Consider the following 21,293-nt stretch of genomic DNA (forward strand, 5'->3'; position numbering starts at 1 on the left):
TATATATATATACACGCTAGCACCATCCTAGAGTTTATTACCTTCTTGTATGCCATACCTGGACCTCGGATATATTTTTAATCTTGCATTTATTGTTAACAGTATTACTGCGCCTGCTGCTGCATTCTTTTTTTTTTAATAGACTGAACTTTCCTAGATCTCGGTTTTTATTTCTAATATCTACCTAGTTCATTATTTATCCGTGCAAGGGGAAGTCTGGAGGCTCAAGCAATTTCAACATGTGATTTCAACAAGCAATTTATGCATGTGACTTTAGGTGGGGTCTCCGAATATCCCTCCTGCTGTGAGGGTACCACTGGCTGACTGAAGCCAGGGAGGTTTAAGAAAAACAAAAAAACAAAACGAAACCGCAAGCCACGCGTGGGCGGGAAAGCCCAGCCACCCGCCCCCAGGCCCGCGGGAGCGTCCCACTGCGCAGGTGCACCGGGAGGCTGGCCAGCCGGCTCCGCTGGCTGCAAGTCAGTTTCCGGGGGCCAGCTCGACGCGGAGCTGACGTCATCGCTGCGCGCTGCCACGTCTCCTCAGCTCCTGGGCGATGGAGGCTGAGGATGAGTGGTGATGGGGTCGGGCTCTGCTTCTGGGTTTAGCTCTGGCTCTGGCACGGACTCCCGGTCTGGGTCTGGTAATCTAGAGACCCTACCCGATTTTTCGACTCTCCAGTGGGTACCGGCCTGCGTCCCAGCAGCTGTTTTGGAGCGCTTCAAAGAAGGGAAGGAGTTCGGGTGCCTGGGGTCGGGTCTGTGAAGCCACCGCCTCCTCTCAGGGATCCTGCTCCGTGGCCTGCCTGTTCCATGCGTGAGTTTTCCTTACCTGCTTTGTCGTCCCGCTGTCCCCGGCGTGCTTCGGGCCTTTCGGTCTCCGGGCTGGGACTGCTTGGGGATTTCTTCTGGGGGCTAGTCTATTCAAGTTTGTGTTTTCTGGCCGTCCACCTTGACCCACCCCACGCTCTTGTGTCTCAGCCTTCCCCCCCTCACCTTACTTTCTCTTTAATTAAGGATCAGTTGTCCTTGCGTCTAACAGTTTGGATTCTTTGTCCCATCTGGCGTTAGTTGTTAGTCTGCAGACAGAGGATCTGGAATAGGGAACATAGGATCCCCCTGTAGTAGTAACAGTAAAAAAACGGTTTTTTTTTCTTCTTTTTATCTCCCCCCCGCCCCCAACGTATAGTTTCCGGAGTATTTTTAGTTGTATTTAGAAAATATTTGGCATTTATTGTCAGAACCATATTTGCCTAAATTGAGGAAAACAATCCTTTTTTTTTCTCCCAGTGAAGATCTTTCAGTTTCATTAATTTTTTTAAAAAGTGGTTTTACAGTAGCTTTTCTTAAACAGGTAACCATTTGAATGAACTGAAGAAACCACTGGTTAAATGGCGTGGTCAAGGTCAGATAATACGTGGCACATCTTATCTCCGGCAGATCCCTGGATAACAAACAACCTATTATTTTGGGCAGTGATAAGCTTCCTGTATTTCAGGTGCCTTTCATGTGAAATATCCAATTGGGCAGAAGTTGTGTTGTTTCATGTAAACTTTCACCTGACTGTGATGTGTTTTATAGGACGAGAAGTCAGCAACAGAAGACACAGTTGTGACTTGCCCAATGCCAAGCAAAGCTTAGATCAGATTTTAAGCCTCTGACCTTACCCCAAGGTCCAAACAGTATCCACAAATGAGAACCAAACAAAATCTGCTCACTTAGTTTTAATGTTTGCTTGTTACACTGACTTCTTTAAGCAGTTAACTGGTATTTAGGGTTTTATTTTTTTTCCTTTTTTATTATTCAGAGTTGAAGTAAGTTGCCGACCATTAGCCTGGGTTGCAACTGCAGGTGGCATTGGAAACTGCCTGGGTCCTGGACATGCCCAGTAGAAGGAGGGGTCCTAGTCGGCAGCAGCTAAGCCGGTCAGCTTTACCTTCTATACAGACGTTGGTCGGTGGCGGCTGTGGCAATGGAACAGGCTTGAGAAACAGGTAAAGAAAAATGAGTGTGTCCGTGATAATTTGCATAACTTGTGATATATTATCGGTAAGACTAATACAAAAGTCATTCTATTTAAATATTTGCTTATCAAACTTGGTTCTTGTCACTGACGTAGAAATTCTACCTTTGAAGACTGAGCTTACTATTTCACAGTACTTTGCAGGTCGAATGATATAGTTCACAGGGACCCCAAAGTGGATGAGTATTTTTTTTCTTTTATTTCTCGCTTAACAATATTTTAAAATTTTTTATGTGTATGAGTATTTTGCCTGCATGTATGTCTGTGCACCACTTACATGCCTGGTGCCTACGGATGCCAAAAGAGATTGTTGGATTCCCTAGACCTGGATGGAGTTGAGATGTTTCTGAGCCACCATATGTATTCTGGGGACCATATCTGAGTCCTCTGGAAGAGCAGCCAATGCTCTTAACCATGGAGCCATCTCTCAAGTCCCAACCCCCTTTTAAAAAATTACCCATTGAGTCCACTTTGTGCCGCCATTCACTGAAGTGTGGTTGGCTTGCCAGGTGCCACACCTTTAAAGAAAGAAGCCATCAGCTTTCCATAGCTCCTTTTAGGGATGGGGGCTCACAAGCCCTTTCCTCTGATCTTGCCTCTCCACATTTTATTATTAAAAGTTAATCAGGCAAATGTTATTTGATATTAATAATAGCTGTCAACTGTAACATGAAATGCTAAGAATTGTGCCGTGTTACATAGGATATAAGAATTTGTTTGGGGTGTTGTGTGTGCAAGGTCAGGTGCTACTCCTCAGGTACTCATTAATTTTGAGACAGGGCTCTAAGTGGCCAAAAAGTCACCAGGCAGGCTGGCTCAGCTTGTTGAGCTCCAGGCATCTGCCTGTCTCCTCAGTGTTGGGATTATAGTGTAGACCATTATGTCCAGTTTTTTAAAGAACCTTGTACATAAGCACTGTCTCTACATCACTCCCACCCCTAGTTCCTCATGGTCTCTTTATTATTGTTATGTGTACATACATACGTGTGTATATGTGTAAACAACCCTCTAAGTCCATTTACTGTTGCTCATATACCCATACGTCCAGAGCTGACCCCTCCTAGACAGGAGTTCATCCCTGGAGGCAACTCATTCTCCCTTTCCCAGCGGTCGTTGACCACCTGCAGCTCTTCATCTGTGGTTGTGGAATTTCTCTGTCTGTGTTGGCAAGCCAGCTGCTTTCCCATTATGCTGGTCTTTTCTGGCATACATAACACATGAGATTTCATCGGTGTATTTTTTCCTGTCATGCCTCGGGGACACTATCTGCCAACAGGTATTCTGTAGACTCTCTCTGCCTGCCCTTCTAATACTTTTCCCCAAGCCTTAGGTGTAGGGGTTGTGTTGTAGATGGAGCGGTTGGAGTGGGCACCTCCTAGTCTATAACTGCATTTGACCAATTGTGGCCCTCTGTAAATGGTCTCCATCTGCTGCAAAACGAAGCTTCTTTGATGAGGCCCGAGAGCTACACTTACCTGTGGGTCTAAAGATGAGGATTTAGATTATGGTTGGAAAACACAGGTTTAGGAGCAGGACGGCAGTAGGTTCTCTTCTCAGTCTGTGAGCTCTCTGGACATGGATAGTTGACTATGTTTCTAGTACCAGGAATAAATTTCCTCTTATTGAGTGGTCTTAAAGTTCAGTTAAGACAGTTACTAGCTACCCCCAATATAAAAATGTTATTGTGCCATTGGGATATTGTTGTGGTTCATAGGCTTAAGCTGGGTAAGATTGCTACTCTCCATTGGCAGCTTGCTTGCATACATCTTCTCTTAGGAGAACTAGTCCTCATAAAATAACCTGGAGGATTCCAGAGCTGTTTCAGCTCAGTTTCTGTAAGTACCATGTCTGAAGTGTGTGGTGTCATCAACAAAGTCTTACCTTCAAGTTCTAGAAGGCAGCAGCAATAGTCATATTGTTTGGGGAGACTCTTGTAGTCCTCTGACCAACAGCTCGAAGAGAGATTTCCCATGCTTGTGGGGTCTTGTTCGATAGTGAATGGCTCTTAGTGGGAGCATCGTCACCCTGTGTGGGATAACCCCATTATTAAAATACACACCCACAGATAAAAGCATGCTAAGCATGTGCTTTACTACTGAGTTACATACCCAGCCCAGGATGCTATATTTTGTGCTGATCGTATCCAGGGCAACTCGTGTCTTTGGAGGCTTGATCTTGGAGCAGCGCAGAGATGCTTTTACCTAGTCATGCATTTGGTCAAGATAATTTTTTCCTGAATATTTTTGTTTTCCCTTGTTTTAATGTTTGGTTTCCAGAGTTACCAATCAGTACCACTCCTGTCTTTCAGGCTCTCCTGATTATATTTGAGAGTTTGGAGGTTCTAGCACAGGAGCATAGCCACTCTTCCATTCATGGAAGGTCATTCTCTGAGGGAGAGCACAGCTTGGAGCTGTGAGGATAGACAGGATACCCATCCAGCCACTCAGGTTAGCTGAGTCAGCCCTGTTTTTCTTCCTCCTTGGCTTCCTTGACTCCTCTAGCTTGGTGTGTTCCCAGAGCTGCTACCTGCTTCTTCCTGATCTGCTCTAGGTAGCGTGGAAGGAAAAGGTGGCCAGGAAATCCTGGAAGTTGGGCCAGGTTTACTAGTCCTCTCAGCTAGACTAATAACTTTTTTTTTCCAATTTATTTTTATTTTATGTCCATTGGTGTTTTGCCTGTATGCATGTTTGTGTGAGGATGCCAGATTCTCTGGAACTGGAGTTACAGACAGTGTGAGCTACCATGTGGTGCTTTAGGCCCCTAGACTAACTTTTAATGTTTAATTACTGGGATGTTGAAAATATCTTTAAGGCTAAGGAAAGGAAGCAATCTGCTATTTCCAAAGAGTTGAAGCCCAGCTTTGGTGGTGCACACCAGTATTCCCAGTACAAGGGGGACTGGGCTGGGAGGATCTAGAGCACAAGGCCAACCTTGGCTACTTGTTCAGACCTTATCTCAAGCAAACAAAAGTGACCAGAGCTGAAGTTTCATTCCTAGGTAGTTCTGCTTATACTTGGATTCTGTAAACACTGTAGTGGAAGGAAAGAGGAACATTTGAAAATGCTGATACTTTAATATTTATTTATTAAGACAGATTTTTTTTTTTTCTTCAACACAGGGTTTCTCTGTGTAGCTTTGGAACTTGCCCTGGAACTCACTCCGTAGACCAGGCTGGCCTGGAACTCACAGAGATCTGCCTACCTCTGCCTCCCAAGTGCTGGGATTAAAGGTGTGTGTTACCACCTTTGGCTGAGACAGAGTCTTACTATAAAGCCTTGGCTAGCCTGAAACAAACTGTGTATACCATGCTGGCCTCAAATGTACAGAGGTCTGCCTGCCTCGCCTCCTAAGTACAGGGTTAAAGGCACGTGCCACCAAGCCTACTGACAGTGTTGATAGTTACTAGATAGATAGATAGTTGATAGACACTGAGTCTAGCAGTGCTCATAAAGCGCCCCTCCTTATTTTGAGTAGGGGGTTTCTATGTATGTTCCTATTTTTGTAGCTCCTATTGACTTTCAAGGTTTCAGCCATGTATTATTTTGATCTACCATTTTTCAGCCCTCTTTTTTTTTTGGTTTGTCGAGACAAGGTTTTGCTGTAGCTTTGAGTCTGTCCTGGTACTAGCTCTTGTTCACCAGGCTGGCCTCAAACTCACAAAGGTCGCCTTTCTCTGCCTCCCAGGTGCTAGGATTAAAGACGTGTGTCACCACCAACCAGCTTTTTTTCTATTTTTAATACATGTAATTTTTGCAATTTTAGTTGAGGGGATGGAAGAAAGTGTTTTTCAGTTGATTAAAATGAAAGAAGTATTTAGTTCACTTAAAAATCATTGTGACTGCCAGGCCACGGTGGCGCACGCCTTTAATCCCAGAACTCGGGAGGCAGAGGCAGGCGGATCTCTGTGAGTTCGAGACCAGCCTAGTGTACAAGAGCTAGTTCCAGGACAGGCTCCAAAGCTACAGAGAAACCCTGTCTTGAAAAAAAAATTTTTTTATCATATGTTTACCTCAAAAGATTAGTTTGGAAAAAGAAGTTTTTCCAAATCCCTTGCAGAGATTCCCCCACCTGTGCCTCCCAAGTGCCAGGATTGTGTGTGCCACCACACCTGGTTTCCCCTTGCTGGCCCCATGAAGACCAATCTCTTGCTTGTTATATCCTTCTTACACATAAACTATATGCAAGAATATAGAAAGAGTTCAGTGTAAACATTTCACATACAGTTTAGGCACAGTGTACCATTTTTATTGTCTAGGGAAAGTTGTTTTGTGTTTAATCCTTAGAGAGCGATGTTTACCAATCGTGTTACTAGGTACAGTCCTCCTAAGCAGGTCTTTGAAGACAGCTATATACATTACTTTTCTTATTGTGGCATCCAAGTCTGTCCAACACAGTTTATGGAAGGAAGGGTTTCTTGTGGTCCACAGCTTAAGAGAGTGTGGTCCCCTCAGTGTGGGGAGGTGTGGCAGAGGTTGTGGGGGTGGGGTATGCAGCTGGGACTCAACTTCTGGGGAGACATGAGAGCTATGCTACTCCTCACAGTGCTTCCTCTTCTCCATTTCATCTCAGGCCGTGGGATGGTGACACCCGCGTTCACAGTGAACTTTCCCTTCTTAGTAATCCTTCGGGAAAGCCCTCACACAGGCCCAGAGGGGGAGAATCCAGTCCAGTTAGGTGAATGCCATCTTTTTTTCTAGGGAAGTCTGGTGTTAGGGGAGAGTGCTCTTATGGCTGGTCTCTAAAGAAAACCTTAGCCGTTGCCCAGTGTAGTGGTGAATGCCTGTAAGCCTGGCACTTTGGAGGCGGAGGCAAGGAGAACTCTGGAGTTCAAAACTAACCTAGTCTATGCAGGGATTTCTAGGCCAGCCTGGGGCTACATAGAGCCTTAAGGAAAAAAGAAAAAAATCTAGGGTTTGGAGGTCTAAAGAGCCTTCTTGGTAGATTCTTGGTACCTTGCATATATTGTAACAAATTGCTGCTATTGTATAGTGGTGTGTTGTGTTTTAATAAATAAAGCTTGTCTGAAGATCAGAGGGCAAAACTACAGAGAAACCCTGTCTCAGAAAAAAAAAAAAAAACCCAAAAACAAACAAATTGTGTTTTAATAAACAAAGCTTGCCTGAAAGTCAGAGGGCAAAATAGCCATACAGGCCCGGGAGTGGTGGCACACACCTTTAATCCCAGGACTCGGAGACAAAGGCAGATGGATTTCTGTGAGTTCAAGACTGTCTAAAAGAGAAACAGCTCACTAAGTTGATCCCAGCACTTGGGATCACATGATTTTAATTTCAGCACTAGGGAGGTGGAGACAGAATTAATATGGCTGGGTGGAGAGAGGAGTATAAAGGGGAAGAGACAGGAACTCATTGGAGTGTGGGGTGTGGTGTGTGGAGTCTTCAGGATTCGTAGAGATGGGATCTCGTCCATTTTCGGTGTGAGGTAGAGGTAAGAGCCAATGGCTGGCTTTTCTAGATCTTCAGGTGGAACTCCAATGTCTCTGGGTTTTTATAATTGGTGCTACACTACTGGAATTAAGAGCGTCCCGAATAGAATTCTTAAATCTGGCTAAAGAATATAACTCATGTAGAGTGTAGGCCTAGCATGCTAGAGGCTCTGAATTAGGTCTCCAGCAAGCTGTTCAGCCAGGTGGGGACATACAGGTCTGTAATTTCAAATATTCCAGAGGCAAAAACAGGAGGATTAGGAGTTAAAAACAACAGCAACCAAAATAGCAAAGAAGTTGGGGTTCTTAAGTCTGTATGTATATCCTACTAAAAGATTCCCTCCCCCTGTGCTAGGATGCAACCCAGGGCCTTCCACATATTAGGCAGACACTCTACCCCTGAGCTGTACCCTCAGACTAGGTATAGTACTTTTACTTTTCCTAAATATTACTTCTGCAATTAATTTTCTTACGTGTATTCACTAAATGTATTTATTTTTAAACTATCTAGAATTTTAGTTTTCATTAGTGTATAATCATATATGGACTGTGACATAGTATTTTGATGTATCTGCATTGTACAATTATTTGAATGATTTTAGTTTGTAAGACTTTGGATATATCTCCCCTCTAGCTTTCAACTTATCAGATGACTTGATCTGACAGATGCTATGGGACGGCTTTCCTTTTTCCTTCTGATGTCCTGTATTGCTGTGACTTACCTTACCTCTTGTCTTTTGGCTTGAAGTGTAAAAGCTACAGCTGCAGAAAACATCACAAGTGTGGATCTCCTGTGTCAGTCAATACTTTGGAAATTGGCTTGTTTAGTGGAACAAGTATCTCAATCTATTTTCCTTGGAGAGATTTTTATGACCTTTTAAACTCATAAATAGCATATGCATTGCACATGCTTTCACCCTTTATTTCTACTGAAGGGGACAAGAATTGTTCATTTGTTAGCTTTAGAGGCTCCTGACTTTGTTACATTTCATCAGCATTCTTAGTTTCGACATTTATGGCTAACTGAAGTGAGGTAGTAGCTGGGGTGCCAAGCCTTTGCATTCAAGTCATAGTGTTCTTCGTTATTCAGAATGAGCAAAGTTCATGTTCCCAGGAGTCCCTTAAAGTACCGTAAATGCCACATGCCAGCTAGGGTTCTATATTTGGAAATTTTCGAGTGGTAACACTAATGCTGTTCCTTCTCTTGGTATTAAAACCAATCCTGTTTTTCCTCGTCATGTAAATAAGATCAGCCTTTCGATCTCTGTAACTATTCCTGTTTTTTCACTTGGGATAGCTGAGCTCTTCCTGATCTGTAAGTAGGCATGGTGGAAGAACAAGAGGATAAGAACTAACAATTCTAACTTTTGTGCTGTAAGAGATCTTTCTCTTTCATGATTGTATTGACCTGCTGTCTTCTTAAATGTATCAGCAGTGAATTAAAGAAAGCATATTCGAGACTATAATTTAGTAGCTAAGACATAAATCTATATAAATTATGTGATGGAATTAAAAATATGCAAATAAAGGCATAATTTAAATTTGAAGATGAGAGAGGTGTCAGTTTTGAGTTAGCGTGAACACAGAGGATAGATATGTTTGAAACATCCCCCAAATAATCCCCATGCTTTCCTCTTGTGCCTGTGGGGAGAGCGTATATAGTACCATAGCATGTGTGGGGTCAGAGGGGAGCTTGCAGGAGTTTGTGTTTTCTTGCTCAACGGGTCCCAGTGTTCAAAATTGAGTTGTCAGTATTGGCGGCTGGCACCTCTACCCATCGAGCCATCCTCCTAGCTAGTTAGCTTTTCTTTCCGTTTTTTGTTTGTGATTCTACAGATCTAACCCAGATAATTGTATGTACTAAGCTAATACTCTATCTTTGAGATAGCCCCCCTCCAAGTCCCTTAAAAGTCTTGAAGAAGGAATAAAATAAGAATATCTAAAAAAAATTTTAAGGAAGGTGATTATGGAGGGAGGGCACTGCATTTAAAAGGAACAAAGTGCCCAAAGGGAATAATGCATATGTTTCAGACAGCATATACGTGGACATCATATGTGCTACAGGTAGAGAAGGGACTGGTGGGAAGGTCACTTTGTTAAGAACAGGCCTGTGTACGACTTACTAAAAAAAAAAAAATTGGCTGTTATTTCATTGGCAATGGAGAACTATCTTGAAGATTCAGGTAAGAGAATAATCTCAGAATTTCACTTAGAAAGATCCTTGAAGGCAGGTTAAAGGTCTTGATGAAGGTAGACTTGGGGTTTGTTGTAGTAATTTAGGTGAAAGTTGGTAAATGGTTGAGCCAAGGTAGTGCATTGAGAGGGGAAAATGAGGCTAAAGAAAATTTTATAAAGTAGAATCCAGTCCATTAGAGAGTGGTTGAATATGGAGAGGTAGAGGAGAAGTTCTAGCTTAGATTTTTTTTTCCTTTGGGTGGCCAGCAGAATAAGCCATGGACTAGTGTCAAGGCTGTGGGGTGGGTGGCACAGATGTTCAGTAGACAACTAGGTAATGAGACTAAACTCAAGGGAGCTCTGTGGTTTAGTCTCCATGCCCAGGAGATAATGGAAAGCATGGCTTCATTTTATCACTAGCAGTTAGAGGTGGGTGGAGAAGCCAACAGGGTTTTTAGGCATTGTGACACTGAATGAAGGTTATCACCATTTGAGTTAACTCTAATTTCTTTTTCAGGAATGGTAGTGCTATTGGCCTTCCAGTCCCACCTATCACAGCCTTAATCACCCCAGGTCCTGTTCGTCATTGCCAAATTCCTGACTTACCAGTAGATGGGAACCTGTTCTTTGAATTTCTTTTCTTCATCTACCTGCTGATTGTTCTGTTCATTCAGTACATCAACATCTATAAGACTGTGTGGTGGTACCCATACAATCATCCTGCATCTTGTACTTCACTGGTAAGTCTTCAGATGCCTAACGTTCATTGTCAGCAGGCAGAAAAGCAGCTGGAGACAGTGTTTTACATAGCCCAAGCTGGTCCGGAACTGAGTGTGTAGCCAAGGATGACCCTGAACTATTAATTCTTCTATTTCTGCCTCCAGAGTGCTACCACCTATCTAGAAATAAATCCTCTAATAAGGCATTGTGATACCAAAACTCAGATTTTCAGAAATAAAGCTTCCTAAATTGTTAAAATACAAATATTGCCAGAGGAAATGAAAGTAGAAATTAAAATGCAGGAAATGTTTAATAACATATCAAAAAGTGTTTGATGTTTGGCTTCCTCGGCTTCATGCTAAATGCATTGCCAGATGTCATTATGATTGTATTCCAGCAATGTTTCCTTTCTGGTAGTAATGGAAAGCAAACTCGGGGTCTGTGTGTGCTAGACATATACTTGATCACTAAGCTGTGTCTCCAGCACCAACTTTACCATTTTAAAAGTTGAATTTGGTTAATTATGTAATGTTTCTAACACACAACAGTCTGAGGCAGTTCTTTGGATGGTTAATCAAGGGACTCTCTTGGGTGGAAACTACCATCTTTTAATGTGTGATCTTCAAGGTGATAAAGTTCAACTTTGTGATCCAGAAATGGAAGTGTGAATAGGAAAATAAAAAAGATTATTTTTGAGTCGGGCCTCATGTATTACATGTACTAAAGATGGTAGATTTCCAGTTCTCCTCCTCCTGTCTCCTGAAAGCTGGGATTATAGGTGCTGGAACTGGAACCCAGGGTTTCATGCATGCCAGGCAAGCAGTCTTATCAACTGAGCTATAGCCCAGTTCTTTAAAGGAGCATGCCTTATGGGTCATGTTTCTATCATTTTCATATGTATGCTCCAAACAGTAAGGGAGGCTAGAATGTCCATATGTTAATCCGAATAAAATTGTATTCTGTTACTAAAACTAGCTCTGTGTGCTGAGTAGTCACCACATTATGGACTAGAGAGATGATTTAGCAGTTAAGAATGTTTCCTCCTCTTCCAGAAAACCCAGTTATGTTCCTACACTGATCTGTCTTTGACTCACAACTACCTTAACTCCAGGTCCAGAGGGTACCCTCTGCTGTCCTCCAGCTACATGCACATGCACAGAACACATAATTAGAAAATATTTTTAAAAGGCAGACTGTAGGTTTGTTTGTTTTTTGTTTTTGTCTCCTCCGTCATTTAGAGGGGCAGTGACAGTCAGGAAGCAGAGAAAGTTTTCCATAGAGGTTCTGTATAAGACGTTCATGATTCTGGGCAGAGTACTTGACATACACATTATCCAAGCCAGAAACCACTGTTCACTTAATTTGTGTGTATTAAGGACCACAAAATATTTGTCTTCCTCAGCACAGTGTCCTTGATGTGGGAAGGGTGCCTGCCATAGTTTGAGTGTTAGATACATAGTTAAGCAAATGTACATTTCGGTTCCTAGGATACTGTTCCTAAAGCTTTGTTCTTGTCACAGTAATATGAACAGACTTACAAGAAACTAGACTCTGGGTGAAGGCTGTTTTATAGAAGAGATGAGCTCCAAGACACATTTCTAAATCGTTAGGAACGGCAAATGAGCAGAAGAGATACAACACATAGTAGAAGGCTTAGCAGTAGACACTCAGATTAATGTGTACAGAGACTGTTCGTAACTCCTCAAACACTCGGAGTCCCAGATGATCTGTGTAATTGGACACACTATAGATCCATTGTTTTCATAATTCTGCAGGGTATTACTTGTTGTCTTTTTTTTTGAGATCGTGTCTTGCTATCTAGAGCAGGCGTGTGTCATCATCACCATGCTCAGCTCTTTTCAAAATCAAAAGGGAATGCATTTTAGATAGTTGTTTAATGTTTGGACAGATATGGCAGTTTGTCGTGAAAAGAGAAGTAGCAGGTAGGCAGTCTTGGGGCATCTGAATCCCCGTGTTCTGTACTGGTCTCAGAAGACCTTCAGGGGTGGGCTCTGCTGCCGCTGTACAGTGAGCTGGGTGCGCACGGTGCTTCTCTGACGCACTTCTTTGTTTCTCTTATAGAATTTTCATCTCATTGATTATCACCTGGCAGCATTCATCACAGTGATGCTTGCGAGGAGGCTCGTTTGGGCCCTCATTTCAGAGGTATATTGGCTCGTTCACTTCTTCTGTCACCTGGGGCTGGGCTTAGTTGCTAGAATGGGATCAGATTCCAAATGTGAAATGACTAAATAGAATTTTAATACAACTACAAATTAATTGCTTCTGTATGCCTTGTTCTGATGCTTAAGAAAAAAGTTTTCCTACAGTGTTTAAAATCCAAATGTGAAGTAATTTAAGAGAATTCTTTGAAATCTAATTTGTAGGATTGTAGGATCTGAGGTTATTTTAGCTGGTAGATTTTTTTTTTCTAAATGCAATCTTTAATTTTGAAGTTCTAGTTAAATACTGGATGTGTTTCAGGTAATGAGTTACTTGTACATGCATAGTTGAGTCTGAAATACTGTTTCAGATAACATTCACTTGAAATGGTTTGTATACCACTTGTGAAATTTCCTAACAAGAAATAATTTGAGGTTTTTAGGACTTAGCAGTTTTGAAAAGACAGTGTTAAATTTTGGTGTGATTAATTTTCAGAACCTAAGCTTTAGTGGGCCGAGGAGGAAAGAACTGCAGCATAAGGATCTTTTAAAAGCTTACTGTTACTGGTATGGTAGCGTTGGCATTGGTATCATTTCTCAGATGTCTGTACACTTGGTGAGGGAGGAAAATGCTTTCATAACTTATACTATATCTAACATGAAAATAATGTTCAAACAAAAATGTTAACTTAGCCAAAGTGGTTGATTATTTTTAATCTTGGAAAATTTTATTTCAGTGTGAAATTTTAAATGAATATTTGCTATAATCATGGGTAATTGGGACTCATCTTTCTCTTTTTAAAAGATTTTTTTTTATTTGTATGTATGTGTTTGTGTGAGTGTATGTTGTGTGTGCTGGTGCCCATGGAGGCCAGAAGAGGGGGTTCAGATCTCTTGGAGCTGGACTTATAGATGGTTGTGAGCCACCTGATGTGGATGCTGGGGACCAAACTCTGTTCCTTTGGAAGAGAGCTTCAAGCTCTTTACCATCAAGCCATGTCTGAAGTCCCAGTGCTTTCCTCCAGAGCAGACATAAACATCTGTATGTGTGGGTTCTAACTGAAGAAATGGATTTCTGTGAACGCAGTGGTTGAATTTAACTGCAAAGCTATGGTAGTAAGATGGCTTTTTTCCACAGTGGGAATTTGGTTTAGGTGATCAAAGTAGATATTGAGCTTGATGCAGTGGCACAGGCCTGAAGTACCAACACTTGGGAGGAAAAGGCTATATGATTAGCAGTCTTGCAAGTAGTGAGTTCCAGGCCAGCCTTTTTACATACTCAAAAGGAAACAAAATAAAAATAGCTTTTTTTTTTTTTTTTTTTAGTAGAGGAAAAGATGTTAGAACAAGAAGAAAATGGCTTGTTTGGTACGCTGAGCTGTATTCCTAAGCCTTCTTTTTGCTTATTATTTTGAGATAGAGTCTTATTAAATTACCTAGACTAGCCTTGAACTCACTCTATTGACCAGGCAAACCTTGAACTTCCTGTCTTCCTGCTTGAGTTTAATAGCTAAGATTACAGGTCTGGCCTAGATTGCCCGCCCCCCCCCTTATTTTTTTTTCTTACTGGATGCTTAGTTTGGATAGTTCCAGAAATAAACTTCATTTAGAATAATTGTTTTGTTCTTTTGATTTAACTAAACATTGTTTTGCTTTCATCCTTCAGTTACTTAGAAATGGTATTTGTTAGTTGGGTGCAGTAGTGCTTACCTGTGATGCCAGCACTCAGGAGGCAGAGACAAGGAGGATCAGGAAGAAGGCTATCCTTGGGTACACAGTGAGTTGAGGTCAGTCTAGGGTACCTGAGATCCTTTGCATATGTTCTGTTCTGTGACTGAGAATTCCTGTTACTACAGAGACTAAAACTTGAAGCACTTACTGCTTTTGTTGGTGACATAATAATAAGCAACTTTTGCAGTGTGTTAGGAGTATGCATTAACTTTTTTCAGAGCTGTCTGCCATTCTTACTAGAAACAGATGCTGAATTTAAGCAGATTTTTAATCCAAGACTGAAATTGTACGTTGTACACGAAGGGAGTGTGTAGTAATTACAGCACATTCATATACTGGATCTGTGTGCAGATATTGAAAGGTAGCAGGGTGTTTGCTGTTGACGTTCAAGTAAGCGCAGACACATGGGGCTTTTAAAGAGATTGGGTTTGTTGTTTGATGTGTTTGACAAAAGTTCCTAATATGTAACCCTGGCTAGCCTGGCACTTAACTGTGTGACCCCAGTTTGCCTTAGAACTCATGGTTGTCTGCCTGTCTCAGTCTCCTGGGTGCTGAGTTTCCAAGCTTGTACCATCATCCTTGGCTTTAAGACAGAAAAGTTGAAGGAACAGAGTCGTTCGCTGATGTGAAAACTTGTCTCTGCGAGGATATGCAGACTGATGCCAGGCATTTGTTGGTGTCTGGGGACAGTACCAGGTTCCCACCAAAAACACTGTGTTTATCTTTTGTATCTGAGTGCTGTGGCTACCACCTATTAAAAAATTAAAAATCTAGAGCTGTATCATAATTCTCTCCTAAAATATCTAAATTAGGTGGGTAAAGCTCATCATAAAACATCTTTTCTAGAAGCCTTCCATTAAAATATGTTTGCCTTCTTTTGTTTTCTTATGCCACAGAAAGGATCCCTACCTGAGAAAGACCAGTCATTTTTAAGGACAGGCTGGAGGTAATTAATTCAGAAAGCTGAACTGCTCAGAAGGGACTACCTCTCTCCCTAGGTAGACTCTGTTCACCTCCAAGCCAAACCTGCTTTACTGCTCCACAAGACTAAACAGAAATTCAGCTTTCACCATTTTGAACCAATTCTCTTTAAACATTTCTCCAAGCAAGAAAATAGGGTATTCCATTGGAAAAAACTAAAAGCAAAGTAGAAAATTAAAAATTACAGTCCTATTATAAAGAACCAAATTCCTTCTAATCATTATATACACATAAAAGTTTGGTGTCTGTGTTTGTGTTTATGTATTTTTCATGTGTTCTGAGAACATTATATATTTGTCACTTAGTGTTATAAGTATTTTTCTACCCTTTCCTTAGCCTTCCTTCGTTTTCCTCAGGTCTCAGTTTAAATATAAATATCACTTGAGAAGGGTGTGGGGCTGGGGTCCTAGGGACTGAACACAGGGCTTCCCCACACACCAGGCAAGAGACCTAGAGATCTCCTACTACATTGTAGCCATAGCCTATGTTTTACCTTCTGTTTTGAGACACTTTCACTAAATTGCTCAGGCTAGCCTTGAACTCACTCTGAGCCCAGGCAGGCCTTGGCCTTGCAGTCTTCCTGCCTCACTCAGTATGTGGGATCACAGGTCTGCACTACCAGGCACTAAATACTTGCCGTTAAAAGTCTTGTCATGTGCTCTCCTGGTAGCATAGGTTTTTCTTGTAGCACTCATCATACTTTAAAAATAATTGTTGAAGCTTAAGTTTAGTATTTGCATTTCTTGACTGGGTAGCTTCATCACAGTGGTTAAGAATTTGGGTTCTGGAATAAGGCAAAAATCACTGAGCAATACAAATCTACTTTAGTGCCACTACACGGAAGCAGTCTTTATTTTAGTTTTTGATACAAAGTCTTTGTGTGTAGTCCAGGCTGGCCTCAAACTCATGATCTTCCTGCCTTAGCTCCTCCGTGTTGGGAAGATACGTATGTACCATGGTACTAGCTTGCCTTCTTTTAAATTTCTAACCTTTTTTTTTTGTGTGTGGTTTTTTGAGACAGGGTTTCTCTGTGGCTTTGGCCTCGAACTCACAGAGATCCCCTTGCCTCTGCCTCCTCAGTGCTGGGATTAAAGGAGTGCACCACCACCACCACCTGGCTTTAAATTTCTAATTTTAAGTTGAGAATGGAGATGGTGGAGTAGCTCCAGTGGCTTAAGTAACTTCCCCAGGATTACACATGAAGTCCTTTGGTGTGGGTATGTATTCAGGAGTGAAATGGAGCTATAGCTTAAAATATCTTGAGCCTTTCCCACAGTTTGATGCTTGAGCAGAGGTATAGCATTCATTTAATGATACTTGCATTTTTACTTGCATATACTGTGTGTGTCTACAGTGTGTCTGTGTGAGTATACGTACAAATGCTGTTGTGTAATGTAACGTAGTATAGTGTAATGACACAAAAAGATCTGAGAAATGCATTTTAAGGTTTTCTTGTGTGAACATTGCATAGCGTATTTACACAAACTTGAATGATGGTTGTCAGTCTCCCTGTGTGACTTCTTGATGTAGTTAAGGGGTGATGCTGCCAGAGATGTACTGTGTACTATTCTATAGTAAGCTTATAATGAATAACATTAAGACATTGATCAAAGTATATGTAGTCTAGCTCCAATAGTTTTTATCAAACATTATTGTATGTAACTGTGTTGTACTTTTATACAACTGGGAGTATAGTAGGTATGTTTGAATCAGCATCACCACACACACACACACTAGGAACTGTGACATTCTGACAGCTAAGTCACTGACGAGGAGTTTTTAAAGTCCATTTAATGCTTTCTTTAGAGATGAGGTCTTGCTATGTTGTTCAGACTGACTTCAGTCTTCAGACCCCAAGCAGCTAGTATGAAGGCATGTGATATAAATAGCATACAACTCTCCCTTAATTTTATTCAAGCACTACAATGTATTCAGTCAACTGAGCATTACTGTAGTGTGTCGTGCCTGTACATTATATGTGTTAAGTACCATGATCTTTATGGCGTAGATGTAAAGAGAGACTCGAAACACTACCTCCCAATCTGTGTTGGTGACTGCAGATCACTTTTACTCCCTTTCTGGGTCCAAGACTACTGTTTAGAGCCGGTACATGTCTTAATCCCAAAGGAGGCTGAGAACAGAGGGTTATGAGTCGGAGGTCAGCCTGGGCCACAGAGTATGAGGCCCTGTCTCTAAGAGGAAAACGACAACAGAACAAACAGAAGGACTGATAAGTGAGGTGAATGGGGACCTGCTGATTTCCCTGCACTTTGTTCATGGTGTCTACATCATTTTAGAAAAAAACAAACAAGAAAACATGACATCATGACATGTGAAGCTTCAACTTTTGACAAGTAACAAGTATTCCTTTTTTTTTTTTTTTGCTATATGTAGTTAGTTTTACATTTTTGGGATTAAGAAGGCATATTTGAGCAACTGGGGTAAAAAAATCAAATGTGATAATTCATTGTTTTCATGTGTGCAGAAGTTTAAAAAGAAATTTAAAAAGAAATCACAATAAATAAATGCAATGCTTTGTCAATGTTGGTTAACTAACTTTTGCCAGGATCGATATTGATCAAGGAAATAAATTCAACAGCCATTTGAGAAAAAGTAAAAAAAAAAAAAATCACAAAAATTGATTATGGAACTTTAGTAGTTTATAAAATACTCACCCAGCAAAAAGTTCAGAAGTAAAGATTTAAAAAAGAACTATTGAGGCCCTTGTTGTCTGGTAGGACATTAGGAGAGAAGAGTCGCGATTCTCCATCTTTTGTTTCTTCTTTTTCATGGCACTGTTGAACCTAATTTAGCCAAGTGACCTTGGGCTTGTCCAGGCGGATTTTAAACTTGTGACCTTCCTGCCTCAGCCTCCGTATAGGCTCCGTAAGGCTCTGGGCCTTGCCCAGCACCTTCCATCTTGTTTGTACATAAAAATCTCGTAGGTTGTTGAAATACAGATTCCTTGGTTCAGAATCTTGTTGCATATTTCTGGACAAGAAAGTTGTTAGGTATTGATGCATTTAATAAGCAGCTGGTGGTGTTCTGATGACCGATTCTGGGCCAGAGATAAGCAAGTGATAGTTGTGCAGACTTATGGGATGTCCGCATGAGGGGTATGCAGTAAAAGAAGGAAATAACAGTGCCTAGAGAAGTCTGAATTTCCAACTGTTAGGAAGGTAGGTGTGGATGGGGCAAGTTTTACTTTTTTGAGTTTAGTTTTCTCTAAATCCCAGCTCTTACTCTGAGGCACTGTGTAGCTGGAGTACAAATGTGTACAAGTTTCTTTCCATGCTTCCACACTTGCAGGCCACTAAGGCAGGTGCAGCATCCATGATTCACTACACGGCTCTGATACTGGCCCGCCTGGTGCTACTTACTCTGTGTGGATGGGTGCTTTGCTGGACCCTGGTTAATCTTTTCCGAAGCCACTCAGTCCTCAATCTCCTCTTCCTTGGATATCCGTGAGTATTTCAGTTTTAAATTTTATTGGCAAATCTTCAGAAGTTATTTGAGTTATGCAAATGACATAATGGAGGGGAAAATGAGATTCTTCATACATAAAGTAAGAATGTAGAAAATTGGAAAGCTGGTAGATATAATTTGTTTTCTTAATTTTTTTATGATTTACTTATCTTTATTTTATGTGCATTGTTGTGAAGGTGACAGATTCCCTGGAAGTAGATTTTCAGACAGTTGTGAGCTGCCATGTGGATGTTGGGAATTGGACCCGGGTCCTCTGGAAGAGCAGTCAGTGCTCTTAACCGCTGAACCATTTCTCCAGCCTATAATTTATTTTCTAAACTAGGGTAGTTGGGGAAGCAGGTATAAACCAAGAGCATTCTGGGGAAACCAAGATACGTGGCTATCCTCCCAGTGGAGAATTAATTTCAATAAGCACTGTTCACCTAGTAAAGGTCTGTAGTTTAAGAGGAATGCGATCATCAAGATGGCTAGCAGACTTTTTAATTTAAATGGCTTACTGCAAAGCATGGTAGCTCGTGGCTTTAATCTCAGTACTTGGAAGGCAAAGGCTGGTGAATCTCTTGAGTTCAAGACTAGCCAGGGCTACATGATGAGACATTGCTTCACCCTGCCCCCTCCAAAAGCTTATTTATTCTCTACATCCCACACAATAGTAATAAACATGTAATATAGACAAATCTTGGGTTTAAATATATTTACCTTTTTTATGTTTTGAAACTTGTATAATCTACCTTTTATATAAGCATTAATTAAAAAGGCATGAGAAATTTAAAATACTGAGTATTGGAACCACCACATCTTTTCCATTTATTCATAAGGTTGTTTTTTTTGTTTTTTGTTTTTTTTTTTTTTTAAAGCCACCCTGATTTCTTCCCTTCGGTTTTCAGTGGATTCTTTGTAAATCAGTCCAAGTCTGACAACTGTGGCTCTTAACCATGCCCTGAATCTGCCCATTCCCAACACTTGAAAGGTGGAGGCAGGAGGAGGAGCATCAGTTCAGGGTCATCCTGAACTACATAGCTTGAGACTCAAATTTCAAGTGTGTTGTCGCTCCCTTCTTTAACATCCTTCCTTGCGGGGCCCGAGAGATGGCTTAATGATTAAGAGCACTGGCTGCTCTCCCAGAGGATCCTGTTTCGGTTCCCAGAACCTACCTGGTGGTGGCTCATAACCATCTATAGTTCCAGTTTCAGGCAGTCTATTTTGTTGTTGGTTTTGATTTTGGTTTTTCGAGACAGGGTTTCTCTGTACTTTGGAGCCTGTCCTGGAACTAGCTCTGTAGACCAGGCTGGCCTCGAACTCACAGAGATCTGCCTGCCTCTGCCTCCTGAGTGCTGGGATTAAAGGCGTGCGCCACTACTGGCCAGCTATTGTTTTTGATTTTTGAGACAGGGCTTCTCTGTGGAACATCCCTGGCTGTCCTGGAACCCTGTAGACCAGGCTGCTCTCAAACTCACAAAGATCCGCCTGCCTCTGCCTCCTGAGTGCTGGGATTAAAGGTGTGCATCACCACCGCCCGTCTTCAGACAATCTTGGCACCCTTTTCTGACCCCACAGGCATCAGGTACTCAGGTGGTTCTCATACATACATGCAGGCAAGTACACAGACATCCTTAAAAATGCTTTGCTGAATCCCTTAATTTACAGAGTCCTCTGTGGTCTGATGTTCTCTTCTGCTTCCTCTCATCTTACCCTCAGTCAGTTATTTGCTGCCATAGGACTTCACCACATGACATATCACCATGATAGATATTTATTGCATGGGTGTTGAGGTTAGCTGGGAATCGGGGGCCTCTCCGGAACTATCTGCCTGGGTTCATCCACAGACTTGGGATTAACTGGCCACTATAATGCTACTCTCTGTTCCCCATGTCTCATCCTCCAGCAGGCTAGTCTGGGTATGATTACATGAGTTTGGCAGAGTATCAAGAGAGAGTATATCAGGAGAGTGTGATAGGGGTTGGTTACTTTACCCACAGGATGAAGCCAAGCAGTCACATAAGAAGTGTGATGTAACAAGGAAGACTGAAGAATTGGGGTCCCCATCACACTTTATTGTACATTTAACCTCTTGTTTTGTTTTGTTGAGTTTAGTTTTTGAGACAGGATTTCTTGTGTAACTCTTGACTGTCTTGGAACTCACTCTATAGACCAGGCTGACCTCAAACTCAGCAATCCTCCTGCCTCTGCCTCCCAAGTACTGGAATTAAAAGCTTATACCACCACTACCTGGTATGTTTCAGCAATATCGAATTTAATGAAACATATAGCTTTCATAGTTTTGAATAATTTTTTTTTTATTTGTTTTTGTTTGAGACAGGGTCTCACTGTGTGGCCTAGAATGTACTATGTTGCCAAGGTTGACCTCAGACTTTTGACAGGATACTTGTTTGATGGTTCCAAGTGCACAGGGGATTTTTCTACCTGCTTCTTGTGCTTCTTAACGCCATCCCACCCTCTCAAGGGCATCTTCACAGTGGGTCCTGGAGCTATCCCAAACCGTTCTCTCAATCAGTAAATAGCCCATCCTTTTCCTTCCATAGAAAATTATGAACAGGGGCTGGCGAGATGGC

General features: G+C 41.6%; 1 protein-coding gene across 1 annotated transcript in view; it reads left to right on the top strand.

The window, feature by feature from the left end:
- The first annotated feature begins 528 nt into the window (after positions 1–528).
- The window catches only part of Tmem39a (transmembrane protein 39A), a 28,522-nt gene continuing 7,757 nt past the window's right edge, over positions 529–21,293 (top strand). Inside the window, exons 1-5 of the mRNA XM_005344986.3 lie at positions 529–816; positions 1,807–1,993; positions 10,158–10,380; positions 12,443–12,526; positions 18,544–18,698. Coding sequence (XP_005345043.1) covers positions 1,881–1,993; positions 10,158–10,380; positions 12,443–12,526; positions 18,544–18,698 — 575 coding nt within the window. The 5' untranslated portion in view covers positions 529–816; positions 1,807–1,880. The remainder of the gene's footprint in view (positions 817–1,806; positions 1,994–10,157; positions 10,381–12,442; positions 12,527–18,543; positions 18,699–21,293) is intronic.

The sequence above is a fragment of the Microtus ochrogaster genome, chromosome 2, assembly GCF_000317375.1.
Source record: "Microtus ochrogaster isolate Prairie Vole_2 chromosome 2, MicOch1.0, whole genome shotgun sequence".
NCBI classification, from domain to species: Eukaryota; Metazoa; Chordata; class Mammalia; order Rodentia; family Cricetidae; genus Microtus; species Microtus ochrogaster.